This window comes from Eschrichtius robustus, chromosome 1, assembly GCF_028021215.1.
Source record: "Eschrichtius robustus isolate mEscRob2 chromosome 1, mEscRob2.pri, whole genome shotgun sequence".
Lineage (NCBI taxonomy): Eukaryota > Metazoa > Chordata > Mammalia > Artiodactyla > Eschrichtiidae > Eschrichtius > Eschrichtius robustus.
The window spans coordinates 61,165,919-61,184,217 of NC_090824.1; the positions used below are offsets into that span (position 1 = coordinate 61,165,919).

Genomic DNA, 18,299 nt, shown 5'->3' on the forward strand with positions numbered 1-18,299 from the left:
GAACAATCAAGAATTTCCAGGTAGGCAAGCCCCACCCCTCGTGGAAGATTGCTTCTCTCCCTGCTCAGAGGCACACTGGAACAGTGCCTTGCCCCAGGGGCCATCTAAGAGGCCAAAGGCTTACCTGCAGCGAAGTGGCCTTCTGGAGGTGAACCTGGGGCCCCAATCTGACATCAGCCAAGGGCATTTTCCTGGCTTGTTCAGCACTTCAGACAGGTCACTGCAAAAAGAATCCCTGAGAATTGCTGGACAACCTACTTGATCAAACAGTACTTCCAATACTTGCAGTTGCTCATGAGCCATGTGGCTGACAGGGTCTTGCTGCTCTGGCCAGGTGTCAAGCCTGAGTAACTGAGGTGGGAGAGCCGACATTCAGGACATTGCTCCACCAGAGACCTCCCGGCTCCACGTAATGTCAAACAGTAAAAGCTCTCCCAGAGATCTCCATCTCAACACTAAGACCCAGCTCCACTCAACGATCAGCAAGCTACAGTGCTGGACACCCTATGCCAAACAACTAGCAAGACAGGAACACAACCCCACCCATTAGCAGAGAGGCTGCCTAAAATCATAAGTTCAAAGACACCCCAAAACACACCACTGGATGCAGTCCTGCCCAACAGAAAGACTAGATCCAGCCTCATCCACCAGAACATAGGCAGCAGGCCCCTCCACCAGGAGGCCTACTGAACCAACCTTGCCAGCTGGGGGTAGACACCAAAAACAACGGGAATTACAAACCTGAAGCCTGCGAAAAGGAGACCCCAAACACAGTAATTTAAGCAAAATAAGAAGACAGAGAAATACAAAGCAGATGAAGGAGCAAGGTAAAAACCCACCAGACCAAACAAATGAAGAGGAAATAGGCAGTCTACCTGAAAAAGAATTCAGAGTAATGATAGTAAAGATGATCCAAAATCTTGGAAATAGAATGGAGAAGATACAAGAAATGTTTAACAAGGACCTAGAAGAACTAAAGAGCCAACAAACAATGATGAACAATACAATAAATGAAATTAAAAGTTCTCTAGAAGGAATCAACAGCAGAATAACTGAGGCAGAAGAACAGATAAGTGACCTGGAAGACAAAATAGTGGAAATAACTACCGCAGAGCAGAATAAAGAAAAAAGAATGAAAAGAATTGAGGACAGTCTCAGAGACCTCTGGGACAACATTAAACACACCAACATGCGAATTATAGGGGTCCCAGAAGAAAAAGAGAAAAAGAAAGGGACTGAGAAAATATTTGAAGAGATTATAGTTGAAAATTTCCCTAATATGGGAAAGGAAATAGTCAATCAAGTCCAGGAAGCACAGAGAGTCCCATACAGGATAAATCTAAGGGGAAACACACCAAAACACATATTAATCAAACTATCAAAAATTAAATACAAAGAAAAAATATTAAAAGCAGCAAGGGAAAAGCAACAAATAACATACAAGAGAATCCACATAAGGTTAACAGCTGATCTTTCAGCAGAAACTCTGCAAGCCAGAAGGGAGTGGTAGGACATATTTAAAGTGATAAAAAGGAAAAAACTACAACCAAAATTACTCTACCCAGCAAGGATCTCATTTAGATTCGACGGAGAAATTAAAATTTTTACAAACAAGCAAAAGCTAAGAGAATTCAGCACCACCAAACCACCTTTACAACAAATGCTAAAGGAACTTCTCTAGGCAGGAAACACAAGAGAAGGATAAGACCTACAAAAACAAACCCAAAACAATTAAGAAAACGGTAATAAGAACATACATATCGATAACTACCTTAAATGTAAATGGATTAAATGCTCCAACCAAAAGACACAGACTGGCTATATGGATACAAAAACAAAACCCGTATATATGCTGTCTACAAGAGACCCACTTCAGACCTAGGGACACATACAGACTGAAAGTGAGGGGATGGAAAAAGATATTCCATGTAAATGGAAATCAAAAGGAAGCTGGAGTAGCAATTCTCATATCAGCCGAAATAGACTTTGAAATAAAGACTATTACAAGAGACAAAGAAGGACACTACATAATGATCAAGGGATCAATTCAAGAAGAAGATATAATGATTGTAAGTATTTATGCACCCAACATAACAGCACCTCAATACATAAGGTAAATGCTAACAGCCATAAAAGGGGAAATCGACAGTAACACAATCATAGTAGGGGACTTTAACACCTCACTTTCGCCAATGGACAGATCAACCAAAATGAAAATGAATAAGGAAACACAAGTTTTCAATGACACATTAAACAAGATGGACTTAATTGATATTTATAGGAAATTCCATCCAAAAAGAACAGAATACACTTTCTTCTCAAGTTCTCATGGAACATTCTCCAGGATAGATCATATCTTGGGTCACAAAATGAAGCCTTGGTAAATTTAAGAAAACTAAAAACGTATCAAGTATCTTTTCTGACCACAACGTTATGAGACTAGATATCAATTACAGGAAAAAAAACTGTAAAAAATACAAACACATGGAGGCTAAACAATACACTACTAAACAACCAAGAGATCACTGAAGAAATCAAAGAGGAAGTCAAAAAATACCTAGAAACAAATAACAATGAAAACACGACGACCCAAAACCTATGGGATGCAGCAAAAGTAGTTCTAAGAGGGAAGTTTACAACAATACAATCTTACCTCAAGAAACAAGAAACATCTCAAATAAACAACATAACCTTATACCTAAAGCAATTAGAGAAAGAAGAAGAGCAAAAAAATCCCAAAGTTAGATGAAGGAAAGAAATCATAAAGATCAGATCAGAAATAAATGAAAAAGAAATGAAGGAAATGATAGCAAAGATCAATAAAACTAAAAGCTGGTTCTTTGAGAATTGATAAACCATTATCCAGACTCATCATGAAAAGAAGTGAGAAGACTCAAATCAATAGAATTAGAAATGAAAAAGAAGAAGTAACAACTGACACTGCAGAAATACAAAGGATCATGAGAGATTACTACAAGCAACTATATGCCAATAAAATGGACAACCTGGAAGAAATGGACAAATTCTTAGAAAAGCACAACATTCTGAGACTGAACCAGGAAGAAATAGAAAATATACACAGACCAATCACAAGCACTGAAATTGAAACTGTGATTAAAAATCTTCCAACAAAGAAAAGCCCAGGACCAGATGGCTTCACAGGCGAATTCTATCAAACATTTACACAAGAGCTAACACCTATCCCTCTCAAACTCTTCCAAAATACAGCAGAGGGAGGAACACTCCCAAACTCATTCTACGAGGCCACCATCATCCTGATACCAAAACCAGACAAAGATGTCACAAAGAAAGAAAACTACAGGTCAATATCACTGATGAACATAGATGCAAAAATCCTCAACAAAACACTAGCAAACAGAATCCAACAGCACATTAAAAGGATCATACACCATGATCAAGTGGGGTTTATCCCAGGAATGCAAGGATTCTTCAGTACATGCAAATCAAACAATGTGGTAAACCATATTAACAAATTGAAGGAGAAAACCCATATGATCATCTCAATAGATGCAGAAAAAGCTTTCAACAAAATTCAACACCCATTTATGATAAAAACTCTCCAGAAAGCAGGCATAGAGGGAACTTACCTCAACAAAATAAAGGCCACATATGGCAAAGTCACAGCCAACATTGTTCTGAATGGTGAAAAACTGAAACCATTTCCACTAAGATCAGGAACAAGACAAGGTTGCCCACTCTCACCACTGTTATTCAACATAGTTTTGGAAGTTTTAGCCACAGCAATCAGAGTAGAAAAAGGAATAAAAGGAATCCAAATCGGAAAAGAAGAAGTAAAGTGTCACTGTTTGCAGTAGACATGATATTATACATAGAGAATCCTAAAGATGCTACCAGAAAACTACTAGAGCTAATCAATGAATTTGGTAAAGTAGCAGGATACAAAATTAATGCACAGAAATCTCTTGTATTCCTATACACTAATGATGAAAAATCTGAAAGAGAAATTGAGGAAACACTCCCATATACCACTGCAACAAAAAGAACAAAGTACCTGGGAATAAACCTACCTAAGGAGACAAAAGACCCATGTGCAGAAAACTATAAGACACTGATGAAAGAAATTAAAGATGATACCAACAGATGGAGAGATATACCATGTTCTTGGATTGGAAGAATCAATACTGTGAAAATGACTATACCACCCAAAGCAATCTACAGATTCAATGCAATCCCTATCAAACTACCAATGGCATTTTTCACAGAACTAGAACAAAAAATTTCACAATTTCTATGGAAACACAAAAGACCCCACATAGCCAAAGCAAATTTGAAAATGAAAAACTGAGCTGGAGGAATCAGGCTCCCGGACTTCAGACTATACTACAAAGCTACAGTAATCAACACAGTATGTTACTGGCACAAAAACAGAAATATACATCAATGGAACAGGATAGAAAGCCCAGAGATAAACCCACGCACCTATGGTCACCTTATTTTTGATAAAGGAGGCAAGAATATACAATGGAGAAAAGACAGCCTCTTCAATAAGCGATGCTAGGAAAACAGTTACATGTAAAAGAGTGAAATTAGAACACTCCCTAACACCATACACAAAAGTAAACTCAAAATGGATTAAAGACCTAAAAGTAAGTCCAGACACTATAAAACTCTTAGAGGAAAACATAGGCAGAACATTCTGTGACATAAATCACAGCAAGATCCTTTTTGATAGACCTCCTAGAGAAATGGAAATAAAAACAAAAATAAACAAATGGGACCTAATGAAACTTAAAAGCATTTGCACAGCAAAGGAAAACATAAACAAGATGAAAAGACAATCCTCAGAATGGGAGAAAATATTTGCAAATGAAGCAACTGACAAAGGATTAATCTCCAAAATATACATGCAGCTCATGCAGCTCAATATCAAAGAAACGAACCACCCAACCCAAAAATGGGCAGAAGACCTAAACAGACATTTCTCCAAAGAAGATATACAGATTACCAACAAACACATGAAAGGATGCTCAACATCACTAATCTTTAGAGAAATGCAAATCAAAACTACAATGAGGTATCACCTCACACCAGTCAGAATGGCCATCATCAAAAAATCTATGAACAATAAATGCTGGAGAGGGTGTGGAGAAAATGGAACCCTCCTGCTCTGTTGGTGGGAATGTAAATTGATACAGCCACTATGGAGAACAGTATGGAGATTCCTTAAAAAACTAAAAATAGAACTACCATACGACCCAGCAATCCCACTATTGGGCATATACCCTGAGAAAACCATAATTCAAAAAGAGTCATGTACCACAATGTTCATGGCAGCTCTATTTCCAATAGCCAGGATATGGAAGCAACCTAAGTGTCCATCGACAGATAAATGGATAAAGAATGTGGCACATAGATATTACTCAGCCATAAAAAGAAATGAAATGGAGTTATTTGTAGTGAGGTGGATGGAGTTAGAGTCTGTCATACAGAGTGAAGTTAAGTCCAAAAGAGAGAAATAAATAATGTACGCTAACACATATATATGGAATCTAAAAAAAAAAAAAAAGGTTCTGAAGAACCTAGGGGCAGGACAGGAATAAAGACGTAGATATAGAGAATGGACTTGAGGACACAGGGAGGGGGAAGGGTAATCTGGGACGCAGTGAGAGAGTGGCATGGACATATATACACTACCAAATGTAAAATAGATAGCTAGTGGGAAGCAGCCACATAGCACAGGGAGATCAGCTAGATGCTTTGTGCCCACCTGGAGGGGTGGGATAGGGAGCGTGGGAGGGAGACGCAAGGGGGAGGAGATATGGGGATATATGTATATGTATAGCTGATTCACCTTGTTATACAGCAAAAACTAACACACCACTGTAAAGCAATTATAATCCAATACAGATGTTGAAAAATAAATTAATTAATTAAAAAAAAAAGAATTGCCAGGTAAAGCTATCTGATATTAACTTTGGGCAGCCAGAAATGGCCTATCTTCATTCAAAGACGAGTACACTGGAAAATCCAATATGAGTTCTATGAAGAGAGTCTGCAAAGCATAAGAAAGAAATATAGTATTCAAAAAATTATATGAAGAACATTCTTTTAGAAGAGTTTTATTACAGAAATCAAAAAATATTTTGAAAGGGCCTACTCTGGGCTATCAAAATAAATTTTTTTAATGCTTTCATGAAACAGGTAAAAGTTCAGATAAAACAAAAGACTTGGATTTTTCTTAAGAGTCTGATAGAATTAAGAACAAATAAGAAAAATGCCATAGTGATAAAAAGTGGTAATCAGAACAAATATTTTAAATTTACATCTCAGAAAATGAAACCATTGATATAGAACATAGGTTTGAGAGATGAATGTAGGCAAGGAGATGATAAATGTAGGTGACGGATAGTGAAGATGCAACATATGGCTAATTGGTACTCCTGAAGAAATGTACCAGATAAACAGAATGAAAACACTACTCGAAATAAAACAGAAAAAGCCCTAAACTGAAGAGCTGTATTTGCATATCAAAAGGGCTTTCCATGTACCAGGAAAAAGTAATTAGAAAACGATCCACTCCCAAACATATGCTAGTGAAATTGTTTAATTTAAAGCAAAATTTAAACCCTATAAGCATCTAGGAGTGGAGAAGAAATAAATTACATGCAAATAAAATAAGATTTAAATTTCAGATTTCTGTCTCACAATATTAGATATAAGACAATGATACAAACAAAAAACACATAGACAAATGTTGACAAATACGTCAGATTATAGGAAAGAGCAAAGAAGCAAAAGAGAAAGAGACTACAAAATAAGATGACAAGAATAATACCAAATGCATCTGATATGACAATAAATGAATATGGGGTGATCCAACCTACTATAAGAGAATTCATTTCTGATTGGCTTAAAAAAATGTTCAATACTATGCAATCTACAAGGGACACAACTAAGAAAAATTGAAAGTAAAAGAAAGGGCAAACATATACCATATAAATAAAGCAAAAAATAAGTTGAGTTTCAGTTTTCATCCATTTGGTGTACAATCTACAAGGAAAACAGAAGGATCACAGTTAACAGTTTCCTGAATTTTCTTCCATGTAAAAAATTTGTTGTTCATAATCACATATCTGTTTATATACTTAGTTCTAACTTGTTTCAGCACACAGAGCTCTACCTTATTCTTTACTGCAATTCCAATACATCCCATCATTGGATGCACTATAAAATGTCTTCCATTGATGGACACTTAAGTTGTTTTCAGTTTTTAGTTATTATAAGGACAATTACAGTCCTTAATCATTTATCTTAGTTAATAATAGTTATCAGCATATAGATCATATTTAAAGCCATAGTCCTGGATAAGATCACTTTGAGAGTATAGTTAGAGGAGAAAATCCTAGGTCCAAGGATAAGCTTTGGGCACTCCAATGTTTTGAAGTCAAGAGATGAGGAGATACCAGCAAGAGAGACTAAGAAGACATAGCAAAGGAGGCAGGAATAGAACCAAGAGAGAATGCAGTCCTGAGGCCAAGGGATAAAGGTGTTATATGGAAGAGCAAGTGATTAACTGTGTTAAGTGCTACTGAGAAGTCACGATGAGGACTGTGATATCTTAAAGCAAATCTGATCATGTCATTCTTCCTCAAAAAATCCTATCAGTGATGTCTCCATATACTGTGAATAAAAATCTCTCCCCCAAGTCCTCACAGACATGCTCTCACATACACATAGAGAGCATCCATAAATCCTACATAATCTGACTCTTGTGTCCCCTCCAGCATCAACTGCATCACTGCTCTTCCTATTCACTACTGCTTGACATCTTTCCAATTCTCAAATGGGTTCCAACTGTCCACAGCACAGACTCTCAAACTTCAATGTGCATACAAATCACCTCTATTTTTAACAAGCTTCCAGGTGATGGTGATGCTGCTGGTCTGTGAACTATACTTTTGAGTAGCAAGAAAGTAAAAAAATTCTTTCCCCTCTTCCTAGCTATCTTCTATTTATTCCTCAGATTTCAATTTAAGTATCATTTCCTCAATCTCCCCCAGATAATTGGGAACTCTTCTTACATGCTTCCATACACTGCACATCTGCATATTAATTGTCACATTCACAATAATTAATTCACCACCTTTCTTCTCTGCTAATCTCCAAATTCCCTGAGGGCAGGGATTATGTTTCTCTTGTTTGCAGATGCTTACCTAGTGCCTAACTCAATGCCTGCCACACAGTAGGTACACAAAAAATATTTACTGATCAATTTAAATGATTATTCAGATCTGTACTTCGTGACATAGAAAGATAATTACAACATAATAAGTTTTAAAAATCAGGTTACAAAACATTATTTACATAGCATTATCCAAGTTTTGTTCCATATGATTTATTTGCATACAGATAAGTCTGGAATCATATACTTAAGAATAGTATTATCTCTGGATGGCAGGATTTTGAGTAACTGTTTTCCTTTTTTGTATTTTCTTGCATATTTGTATTTTTATTATTATTTTGTAGCAAAGTAATAAATGAAATTAAACTTTGAATTCTGACATTTAACTTTTGCTTTTCTAATTTTTGTTGTTGTAGTCATTGCTGTTTTAATGTATAAAACTGTACATGTTTTTCTAAAATGTGACTAGCAATTTCCCTTGTAATTTGAAGTTGAGTTGAGGGCTAAATCTGGGATCTATAGTCTTAGCACTGCTTACCACCAGAAGCTGTCTATAAGGGTACCTGACTTGAGAAGGTCAGCCAATGTTTGCCAAGACAGCATTTTTGCCACCAGCTCTCTCTTGATGTTGGATCAACAAAATACACAAGCCATTTTACATAGAAAAATCAGTGAAATAGAACGTAAGTCCATAAATAGTCTTGATAACACATTTGAATTTAAGGTATGAAAAGTTGGCATTTCAAATTAGTGAGAAAAAGAGGATTTATTGAATAAACGATATCGTGCAATTGGCTAGTCATTTGGGAAAGAAACATTAATGCTTATTCTTCTTATCAAACTAATTAAAGATGAATCAAAGATTTAATTTTTTAAAAGAAAGCCATAAAATTACTAGAAGAAAATATGACAGAATATATTTATTTAAATTTATTTATTTGTTTGTTTGTTTTTTGGCTATGTTGGGTCTTTGTTGCTGTGTGCTGGCTTTCTCTAGTTGTGGTGAGTGGGGGCTACTCTTCATTACAGTGCACAGGCTTCTCATTGTCGTGGCTTCTCTTGTTGAGAAGCACGGGCTCTAGGCGCATAGGCTTTAGTAGTTGTAGCACGTGGGCTCAGTAGTTGTGGCTTGCGGGCTCTAGAGCACGGGCTCAGTAGTTGTGGTGCACGGGCTTAGTTGCTCCGCGGCATGTGGGATCTTCCTGGACCAGGGATCAAACCCGTGTACCTCGCAATGGCAGGCAGATTCTTAACCACTGTGCCACCAGGGAAGCCCCAACAGAATATATTTAAATCGAAGTGTAGAAAAGCCCTTTCTAAGAATGACACCAAGACTAGAACACATAAAGGGAACTATTGCCAGTTTTCACTACTTCTTTATTAGCATACAACTTCTGGATAGCATAAAACAACATAAACAAAACTGAAAAGCAAGCAAAACAATTTTTTAAACTCTACATTATATATGATAAAAATCTTTAATATAAAAAGATCACTTATAAATCTATAAGAAAAAGATGAATGATAACAGAATATGAATTGGTAATTCTCAAAAGGAGAAAAACAAATAACCAAGAGACATCCAAAAGTATGCTCAATCTTATTAGAAATGAATAAAACAATAAATAAAGAGATATTTCTCTTCATCAGATTAGGAAAAGATCCAGAAGATTGACAATTAGTGGTTTGGCCAGGTTGAAAGGAAATGAACAATATCATAAATTGTTGGTAAGCATATAAACTGGTATGATTTTTCTGGAGAGAAGTTCAGCAATATGCATCAAAATTTTTAAACCAGAAATTTTAATAAATAATTCCACACCTAGGAATTTTCTTACACTGCAGCATGGTTAATTTAGCAAATATTATGAAGTAATTTAAATGTTCACACATAACCTAGAGTGGAAAATATAAGTCTATAGAATGCCATCTATGGTTTAAACACGTTTACACAGAGATGTTCAGAAGGTTACTCACCAAACTGTTAACACTAATCTAAGTGTTTAAACACTTTTAATAATTTCCCTTATTTTAAAACCCAAAATCTAAAATTCCATGCTAAGAGTTCTAATTCTTAGATGTCTGTAAACTTCTCTTTACAATACAGAAACTTTAAAAGCAAAAATATGATCAATATGGAATATTTTTATAGTTCTAATCAAAACTGCTATTTAGCAAAATAAACATGTTTGAACAGTACATTGCTATTTTAAATAAACTTATGCACCCACACTATCCCATTAAAATATCCTTGGTGTTTCCCACAAATAACAGTTACTATGTGCAAAATTAGGAAAGCATTAAAACTATATAAACACAAGTATTATGCTTTGTGGAACTGTTCATTGCACAGAAAAACCAAAAAGTCACCAAGTGAAAGGGTATTCATTTTGTATTCACAATTACCTTTCTTGAGACAATTTATTAGTGCAGAAAAAATTAGACATTTCTCTGAACTTGTAGGCTCAGCAGACAGATATATTTTGAAAAGGTTAAGCTATGTTTAGCAAGGTAATCCTCAAGAGATGGATGCCAGAGAATTAAATATTCAGTACTTAAATTAACTTCTTATTTGGTACTTAGGAACAAATTGCCAAGAATTATCATCATCAAATAGAACATTTATTGACTCTCTTGGAAAAAGAAAGTGAGACCTACTTGAAAAAAAAATTTAGAATTGGAAAGAAATCAGTATTTTTAACACTTTGCATGAATAATAGAAGCTGTAAGCCAAGGATGCTTGACTTGCAGAGTGCTAATAGAAATGACTCAATATAGTAGTTTCATAACTACTGGATTATGTTTATGTCTTTATGTCCACTCTCAGCTTTAGGCTTTTCAAAGACATTCCAAAGAAGTCATATGGAACTTCTATAATCTACCAGATTATAGAAGCAATTCTATAATTGCTGGAGCAATTCTGAAATTTCTAAAATTCTTCACATATAATTTTATTCATAAAATTATGAATAACACATAAATCCCTTAAAAAATCTTTTTGCCTAACAGAAAATAAACGTGAGAATGAACTTCTTTTGGGAATTCATACTGAATGGCATTGTGATTACTAAACACAGGGAAACCATGACTTTAAGCCTTAAAAGAACGCAGTAAAGTGTTAACAATTTTTACTAAAGGTAAAGTTTGAGGAAATGGGATCAGAATATAGCATGAAAAGTGTGGATTAGTTACTTACAATTTTTTGATAGTGTTAATTAAAAGTGATCTTTTAAAATATTATTCTTATATATCTAGAATAGTTCAAATATAACACTAAACATACATCTACTTAAATTTAACTTAATATTTAATATTTGAGTATTTTAAAAACCTGTTATAGATGATTTTTCAGGATTCTTACCAGCTCTTCTGAAAGACAAGAAACTTTATAGAGTATGCATTCTCTATGTGCAGGTGATATCACCCCCCAAGGGAGTGAAAATTAGTGGCTGGGGAGGGCAGGGGGTGAAAAAGCTTACTCTTTTTATGTATAAGTAAGGCACAGATATACATACAGTACCATAAACAGATATACAGTATATCTAGAGCACTACAATATAATGGAGAGGGGAAGTTGGGTGGGGGAGTCTAGAAAGCCTTCTTACTGGGGTGATAATGAAAAAAAAAGTTTGAGAAAAATTAAGTTAAACAAATCTGGATTCTTTTTTTTTGGCTGTGTCAGGTCTTAGTTGCGACATGCGGGATTTTTGTTGAGACATGCAGGATCTTTCGTTGTAGCTCGTGGGCTTCTCTCTCGTGGAGTGCGGGTTTTCTCTCTCTAGTTGTGGCGCACAGGCTCCAAGACTCATGGGCTCTGTAGTTTGCGGCACACGGGCTCTCCAGTTGAGGTGCACGAGCTCAGTATTTGTGGCATGCGGGCTTAGTTGCCCCACGGCATGTGGGATCTTAGTTCACTGACCAGGGATCAAACCCACGTCCCCTGCATTGGAAGGCGGATTCTCTACCACTAGACCACCAGGGAAGTCCCACAAATCTGGATTCTAATCACTATCTAGAGATAAAACTTGGGCAGGTTACCTGACATTATAAAGCCTAAGTTTCTCCATGAATAAAATGGAAATTATGACTTCTCCCTTATGATTGAAGATTTAAACAGGAAAGATGCAAAGCACACAGCACAGTGCAAGGAATACAGTTCCTGTTAAATAAATGTTAGTCCCCTTCCCTTTTCTCCTCTCATTTGAGGATGCTATAAATTATATACTCTCCATAAAAGAATACTCACATTCCAAAGGAAAGTGAGACACAAGGAGAAATGGAAAAAGGTCCAGAGGAAATGACATTTGTACATGATCCCTGGACCCAAGCATGCCCAATGATGGTGAAATCTAAAAACTGGCTTCAACTCCTAAATCTGTGATGTTCTTAGTTGTATAAGCCTGGCAAAGTTGCTTGGTTCTTATAAGCTTCAATTTCCACATCTGTACTCCACAGAGTTGTTACAAAGAACAAATGAGATCAAGTATGTGACACTCTTTGGGAACCATAAACCACTAAACTAAAGTTACCTTACGATAGGGCATGGTTCATGTCAATAATGGCAGGAAATGAAGACACTGACCTAGACTGTGTATGTACTGGGAAGGAATGGAAAGGACCAAAACTGCTCCTTTCAGAAGCAAGTCTTCAAAATCTAAGCCTCAAAGGCAGAAATTCTTTGGCCGTTTAAATCTAGTTTAAAACAAAATTACCAGTGGAGCGCTTACCTATCCCTTTGCTCTTCATCTGTATAGCGATCATCTAAGAAAGAGGTTCCACATACTCCAAGTACAGTATTGTGGCCTTTCTTGTCGGCTGTATGATACACTCGAGAAGCCAGGCGCAAGTCAATGGGCAGCTCTTGGGCTGGGATAGTGGCGCACAGATCGTGAAGGGTCCGAGTGGAGTAGTCTCTTGGAATTCTGCCACAGAGATAAGAAAGCGGGTCTCTTTTTATCATTTTGTGCTCTTTAGATGCAAAATACATTCACATTGACAGTTTAGTTCAGGCTCTAAAAAAAGAGGTCTAAATGTAGGAGAGATCACATTTAAAACTAGTATAGTAGTTTACAAAAAATTTAATATTACAATCTCAGGCCATTGACCACATCTTCAGCTATATATACAATTGCCTGCTGAAGATCTCAACCTATATATCCTACAGATATCTCAGAATCAACAGGTCTAAAAGCAAACTCATTATCATCCCACCCCACCCAAATCTCTTCTCTCCTGAACTCTGTGACTCAGTCAGTGACACCATAACCAGCAATCATACATTACTTCTTTGCTACTTTGCACAAATGCTCGTGTCCCTGAAGAAGCACAACAATACAGTACATTATCCATTAACTAGCATCAGTGGAAACCTGGGTCTCTCTAAGTTAACATAGCACCTTCTTTCCCACCATGCTAGAACTTGCCTCTTTCCTGCCTTTCCAAAATAGAGAAGAGGGCATGACGATCTGCTTTCTTAATCCCCACTGTCACACTTGTCATCCCATCCAATCAACAAATACTTTTTGAGCATCTGTTATGTACCAGACTTTGTGCTAGGCGATCCACACACATCGTCTCTAACTGCCACAATGAAACTACATGGGAGGTATTATTATCCTTATTTTGGAGCAGGCTTATTTTGCATAGGTCACAAAATTAGTGAGTGGCTACTAGGATCTACACACAATGCTGCTAACTATAGTCAAATTTCTTTCCTATTAACGTCTATTAATGACCCCTGAGGAGAAAGTGGCCCTTAGCCAGTACTACTCCATCCCCACCTCCCTACTAAAGTTATATTCTTACATTAACCAAATGACCTTTTCATCAAATCAAATCAAATGAACTTTAGATCTTTAGATCGTGGTCTCTGTGACCTCCAAGCCACAGCTGGCAATACTGTTGACTCTTCTTGAAATTGCTTTTCCTCCAAGAGCTTTTTTCAGCCTGCACTATCCCAGCTCTCCATCTGCCTTTCAAATCCATCATAATTTGACTTAGTCACTGGTTTTTCTTTCACTATCTTCCGAACTGGTATGGGGCTTCCAAGGTTGAGCTACTCTTTCCACATTAGAAAAATCATCTTCAGTGTTTCAGCTCTTTCCTCTGTGCTGAGGGCTCCTAAATCCCATGTCTGGTATCACTATCTCACCTAGATTCCTCACCTTCAAGATACAAAACATTGGGATCACCTTTGTCTCCTCTGTCCTTCACCTGCTTATCCAATGAAAAACTGAGCTTCTCCCTTGGACAGAGCTGTTCAGGTGTGCTCCTTCTCCCCGCTCACTTCTACCACACTCCAGTCACCTCATCACCTCAGCTTGCAGAGCAAAGGTCTTCCAGTTGGATTGAGCACTGCACCCTGTCTCTTCCCCCTTCCATACATCCTGCAAAGTTCTATCACACCGATCTTCAAATACTCCTCTCCCCAGCACAATGGTTTTTTGTTGCTTGCTGCATGCGTCTAACTTCCTCTTTCTAAGTTTCAATTCTCTCAGCATCTGGCCCTACTTTTAGCATAGTGTTTAAGACTGTAGACTCTGCAGTCAGACTTCCTCTGTTCAAATCCTGTTTAAAGTTATCACTTGGCAACAAGCAAGTAATTAATTTCTTTATACCTCAGTAAGTTGAGAATAACAACATTTGGTAAGCTGGGAATTACAACATTAGTGCATCCTGGGTAAAGGTGCGTTAAGAAAGAAAGGAATGAATGCATTTAAAACAGTGTCTCTCACATGGCAGGTGTTGTCTCCAGGACAATTCACAGGGCCAGAAAGACCTCTCAGTTCTTTAAGTTATGGATATGTTGCTTATCTTTTTGTCCATGTCTAAACACTCTCCAAACAATAACTCAAGGACAAACTTCTCTGCAAACTTTACTTTTTTTTCTTTCTTACAAATCTCTTTTCATACATTCCCCCATTCTTGTCCCACCCATTCTGACCCTTTATCTAATGGGTTAATGCAGATCTGTCCACTGACCACTCCACGTACCTGGATAGAAGCATAGTATAAATATGCTAGTATAAAGCAAAGTATAAATATAGACTTTGCATAGTATAAATATAGACTTTGGAGTTAGCTGGGCCTGGATCAGAATCCTAATTCTAACACTTGCAAACTCTATTACTGGTCTCTCTGAAGGTCTTCTGCAAAATGAGAACAAAAATTCTTAACCCTTGCCTTATAAAAATTGATAACAATAACAGTTCCTGGTCTCTGGAACTCTCAAGAAATGCCTGTTTATTTTTATTGCTGTTGTTATTTATTTGCACTGCACAGCATCTAACCTGTTGCTAGGCACAATATGTACATCACTGAATCACTAATAGAGAGTGGTTTATGTCATTTCCAAAACAGCATAGGGCCCCCCAAAAAAACAGGACATGAAATTTGAACATGTTTAAGTGGGGGAGGAAAAGAGAGGTAAATCTAAAGCATTTGGAAATGTCTGAGACAAAGAGACATAACTTGGGGAGTGAAAATGGGTCTCCAGGAAGCCAAAGATCCCAGGCCCTCAGGGTTCCTAAGAACGGACTGGGAAGAAAAAGAGGAGAGAAAAAGGTGAATTCTGATGTCAAGCTCACCTACATCTTCATTCTATCTGGGACAGGTCCTGGCTAGTGGAATGTTCTTGAGATTACATTACAGATTTTCTTTTTTCCTTAAAAAAGCATCAGAACCAATCTGAATTCCTATGTTCCCATCATACTCTAATAATATAGATCTGCAAGTGAATCTCCCTTGGTTATTGAGCTAAATAACACTGTGTTTTCAAGGGATGGCTGAATTCCTAAGGAAACAATTTAATTTGGAAGCTAGTCACTGGTGAGAAAAGTTAGGTAAAAAATTGATTAAGGAAAAAGGAGCAGTGAATAAAAGATTTTCCAAAATTCTCTTTTATCATATAAACTTTTTAAATATCAGATTTTTATTCCTCTGCACCTCATTCTTATTTCTTTGTAATGGTGATTTCTGATTTCAGTTTTAATGAATTAACACAGTAAGTGAATTAACACAGTACTATATATATCAAGAAGATCTACAAATATTTTTGGCATGCTCAAGAAAGGCTGTGTGTTTTTATAGCACACTCTCCTTAAACAGGACTATTTGTCATTCTTTGAAACACTAAGACATAAAAAAGAAAAGACTCTGTCTCTGTGTGTGGCCACACTACTTTGCCTAATGCACTAAATGCAAGGTTTTTTAGAAAAAAAAAATCAAGAAGTTTCTGCTTCATTGATAATCTGACAGTAACTATTTATTGAAGGTAAAATACTTGTTGTCTGCTGTCACTATTTGTTTTAATACATAATCTTGCTAACTAAATGAGCTTAAAGCAATGCAGATAAGCAATGGCATGTACAGGGTCACTTAAATGCCAATTTGACTCTTTCATAAACTTTGGAATTCTTTTCCCATGAGTCTACTCTCAGCTACTAAATTGTGAGTAATATCCATTTACAAAGTTTAGGCTGGCCATAAAAAGGTTGTCTTCCAGGTCCTGCACACCTTTCAGTGCCCTAAGCAACAACAAAAGCTAATAATTAAAGCTTCTTTAAGCCCCCATAAAGAGTTAAATGAAGAAGAATCTAGAATAAACCAACCCATAAAAACCTAGTGGAAAAATAAGGAGAAAATAAGTTTCAACAAGATGACTGGCAAAAGATAGACCATAAACCTAAACTGCATTTACACAGTATTATTCAAAATTATGGTTGCACCCCTGTGTAATAAGAAATCCTATTGAAAATATGTGGGGGGATGGGAATGAAACATGAAATGATAGCAGAGAAAAATAAGGCCGTCTAAATTTCCAAATCGACTGGCCTATGGACATTTTGTGCTGGGTTGTCTTTTATTTTATCATAACAAAATTAACCAATATAATGAGCAGTTAATCCAAATCAGGCACTTCAGTGACCAAAAATATCAAATCTAATATGTTAACATTTTTATTCTAGCTATTGCTATGTCATTAAACTAAGTACATTGGTCAAAAAAAAAAAAAAACAAGAGTAGAAAGAAGTGTGGAGGACTTCCCTGGGGGTCCAGTGGTTAAAACTCCACGCTTCCAATGCAGGGGGCGCAGATTCCATCCCCGGTCAGGAAACTAAGATCCCACATGCCGCGTGGCACGGCCAGAAAAAAAAAAAAAGTGTGGAGTACAACATACATATCCTAACTGTACTATCTGCCACCAACTCTTCCTGTGAGAAGGTTTAAGTTGGATCTCAGACACGAATTTCTAAAACATTTAGTTTTCCTTTAAAAACACACTTTCAGGTATCAATGCTACTGAATAACTTCTCTTCAGACACTTAAATTTGTAAAGTTAAGGAAGTTACTTTTTTTTAGGTAGGTTTTGATCACACAGAGGTTTTGAAATCTTTCTTTGTCTCTGTTGTGTAATTCCTAATTTACTTTTCCGCCTTCGCTTAACTTCTTTTCCTTTGATTTGCAACAATTCTGATGATTTCACCTTGGAAAAAACATAAAGTGCGCCGTTAAGGAAAGCTGTAGCCAAGCGTTAGATCTTTCTCTCTATTTAATGGTGCACAGTATTTTTAAACTCCTAATTTCTATGTGTATTTTATAACAGAATATAAATCCTAAAGGTGGAGTTGATATTTTCCTCTAAATTTTGTCCTAAATTCTACCATATACACCTTCATAGCAATAAAAATACGAGTACCATATTTATTTATAATATTCTATTTACTGCCTTAAAACTATTAAAAAAATATATAAGATTTTTTTTCCCTCCATAAATCTACTCTTCTTGAATGGTATTTCTAATAGAACTTACCTTTAGCTACTTAAAGTTTGGCATGACTGCTGATTGCAAGCACAAGCCAAAATGAACTTTAATGCTTTATAGAACTATTTTGAACAATGTTTACCAATTTATGCTTCCTACAGTTATACTGTTTTTCTATTTCCACTGCTTGGGAAAAATCAAATGCATTTTTGTCTCTTAAATAATTGCCTTTTAATCATTATAGCTATTAGGAGTATTGTTTTCTTAGATCCCTTAGGAAATTTGCAGAATTCATGGCAATAGTTCATCTAAAGATATTTTTCTCTGTGGGTTGCTCTGTCCTTTTTTGAGACTAGATTTAAGGAAGAAAGC

At 36.4% G+C, this 18,299-nt stretch overlaps 1 protein-coding gene across 1 annotated transcript in view; it reads right to left on the reverse strand.

Annotated features, from left to right (window-relative positions):
- The window catches only part of TTC6 (tetratricopeptide repeat domain 6), a 205,300-nt gene that overhangs the window by 114,729 nt on the left and 72,272 nt on the right, over positions 1–18,299 (reverse strand). Inside the window, exons 4-5 of the mRNA XM_068532443.1 lie at positions 17,515–17,648; positions 12,892–13,086 (exon numbers count right to left, since the gene is read on the reverse strand). Coding sequence (XP_068388544.1) covers positions 12,892–13,086; positions 17,515–17,648 — 329 coding nt within the window. The remainder of the gene's footprint in view (positions 1–12,891; positions 13,087–17,514; positions 17,649–18,299) is intronic.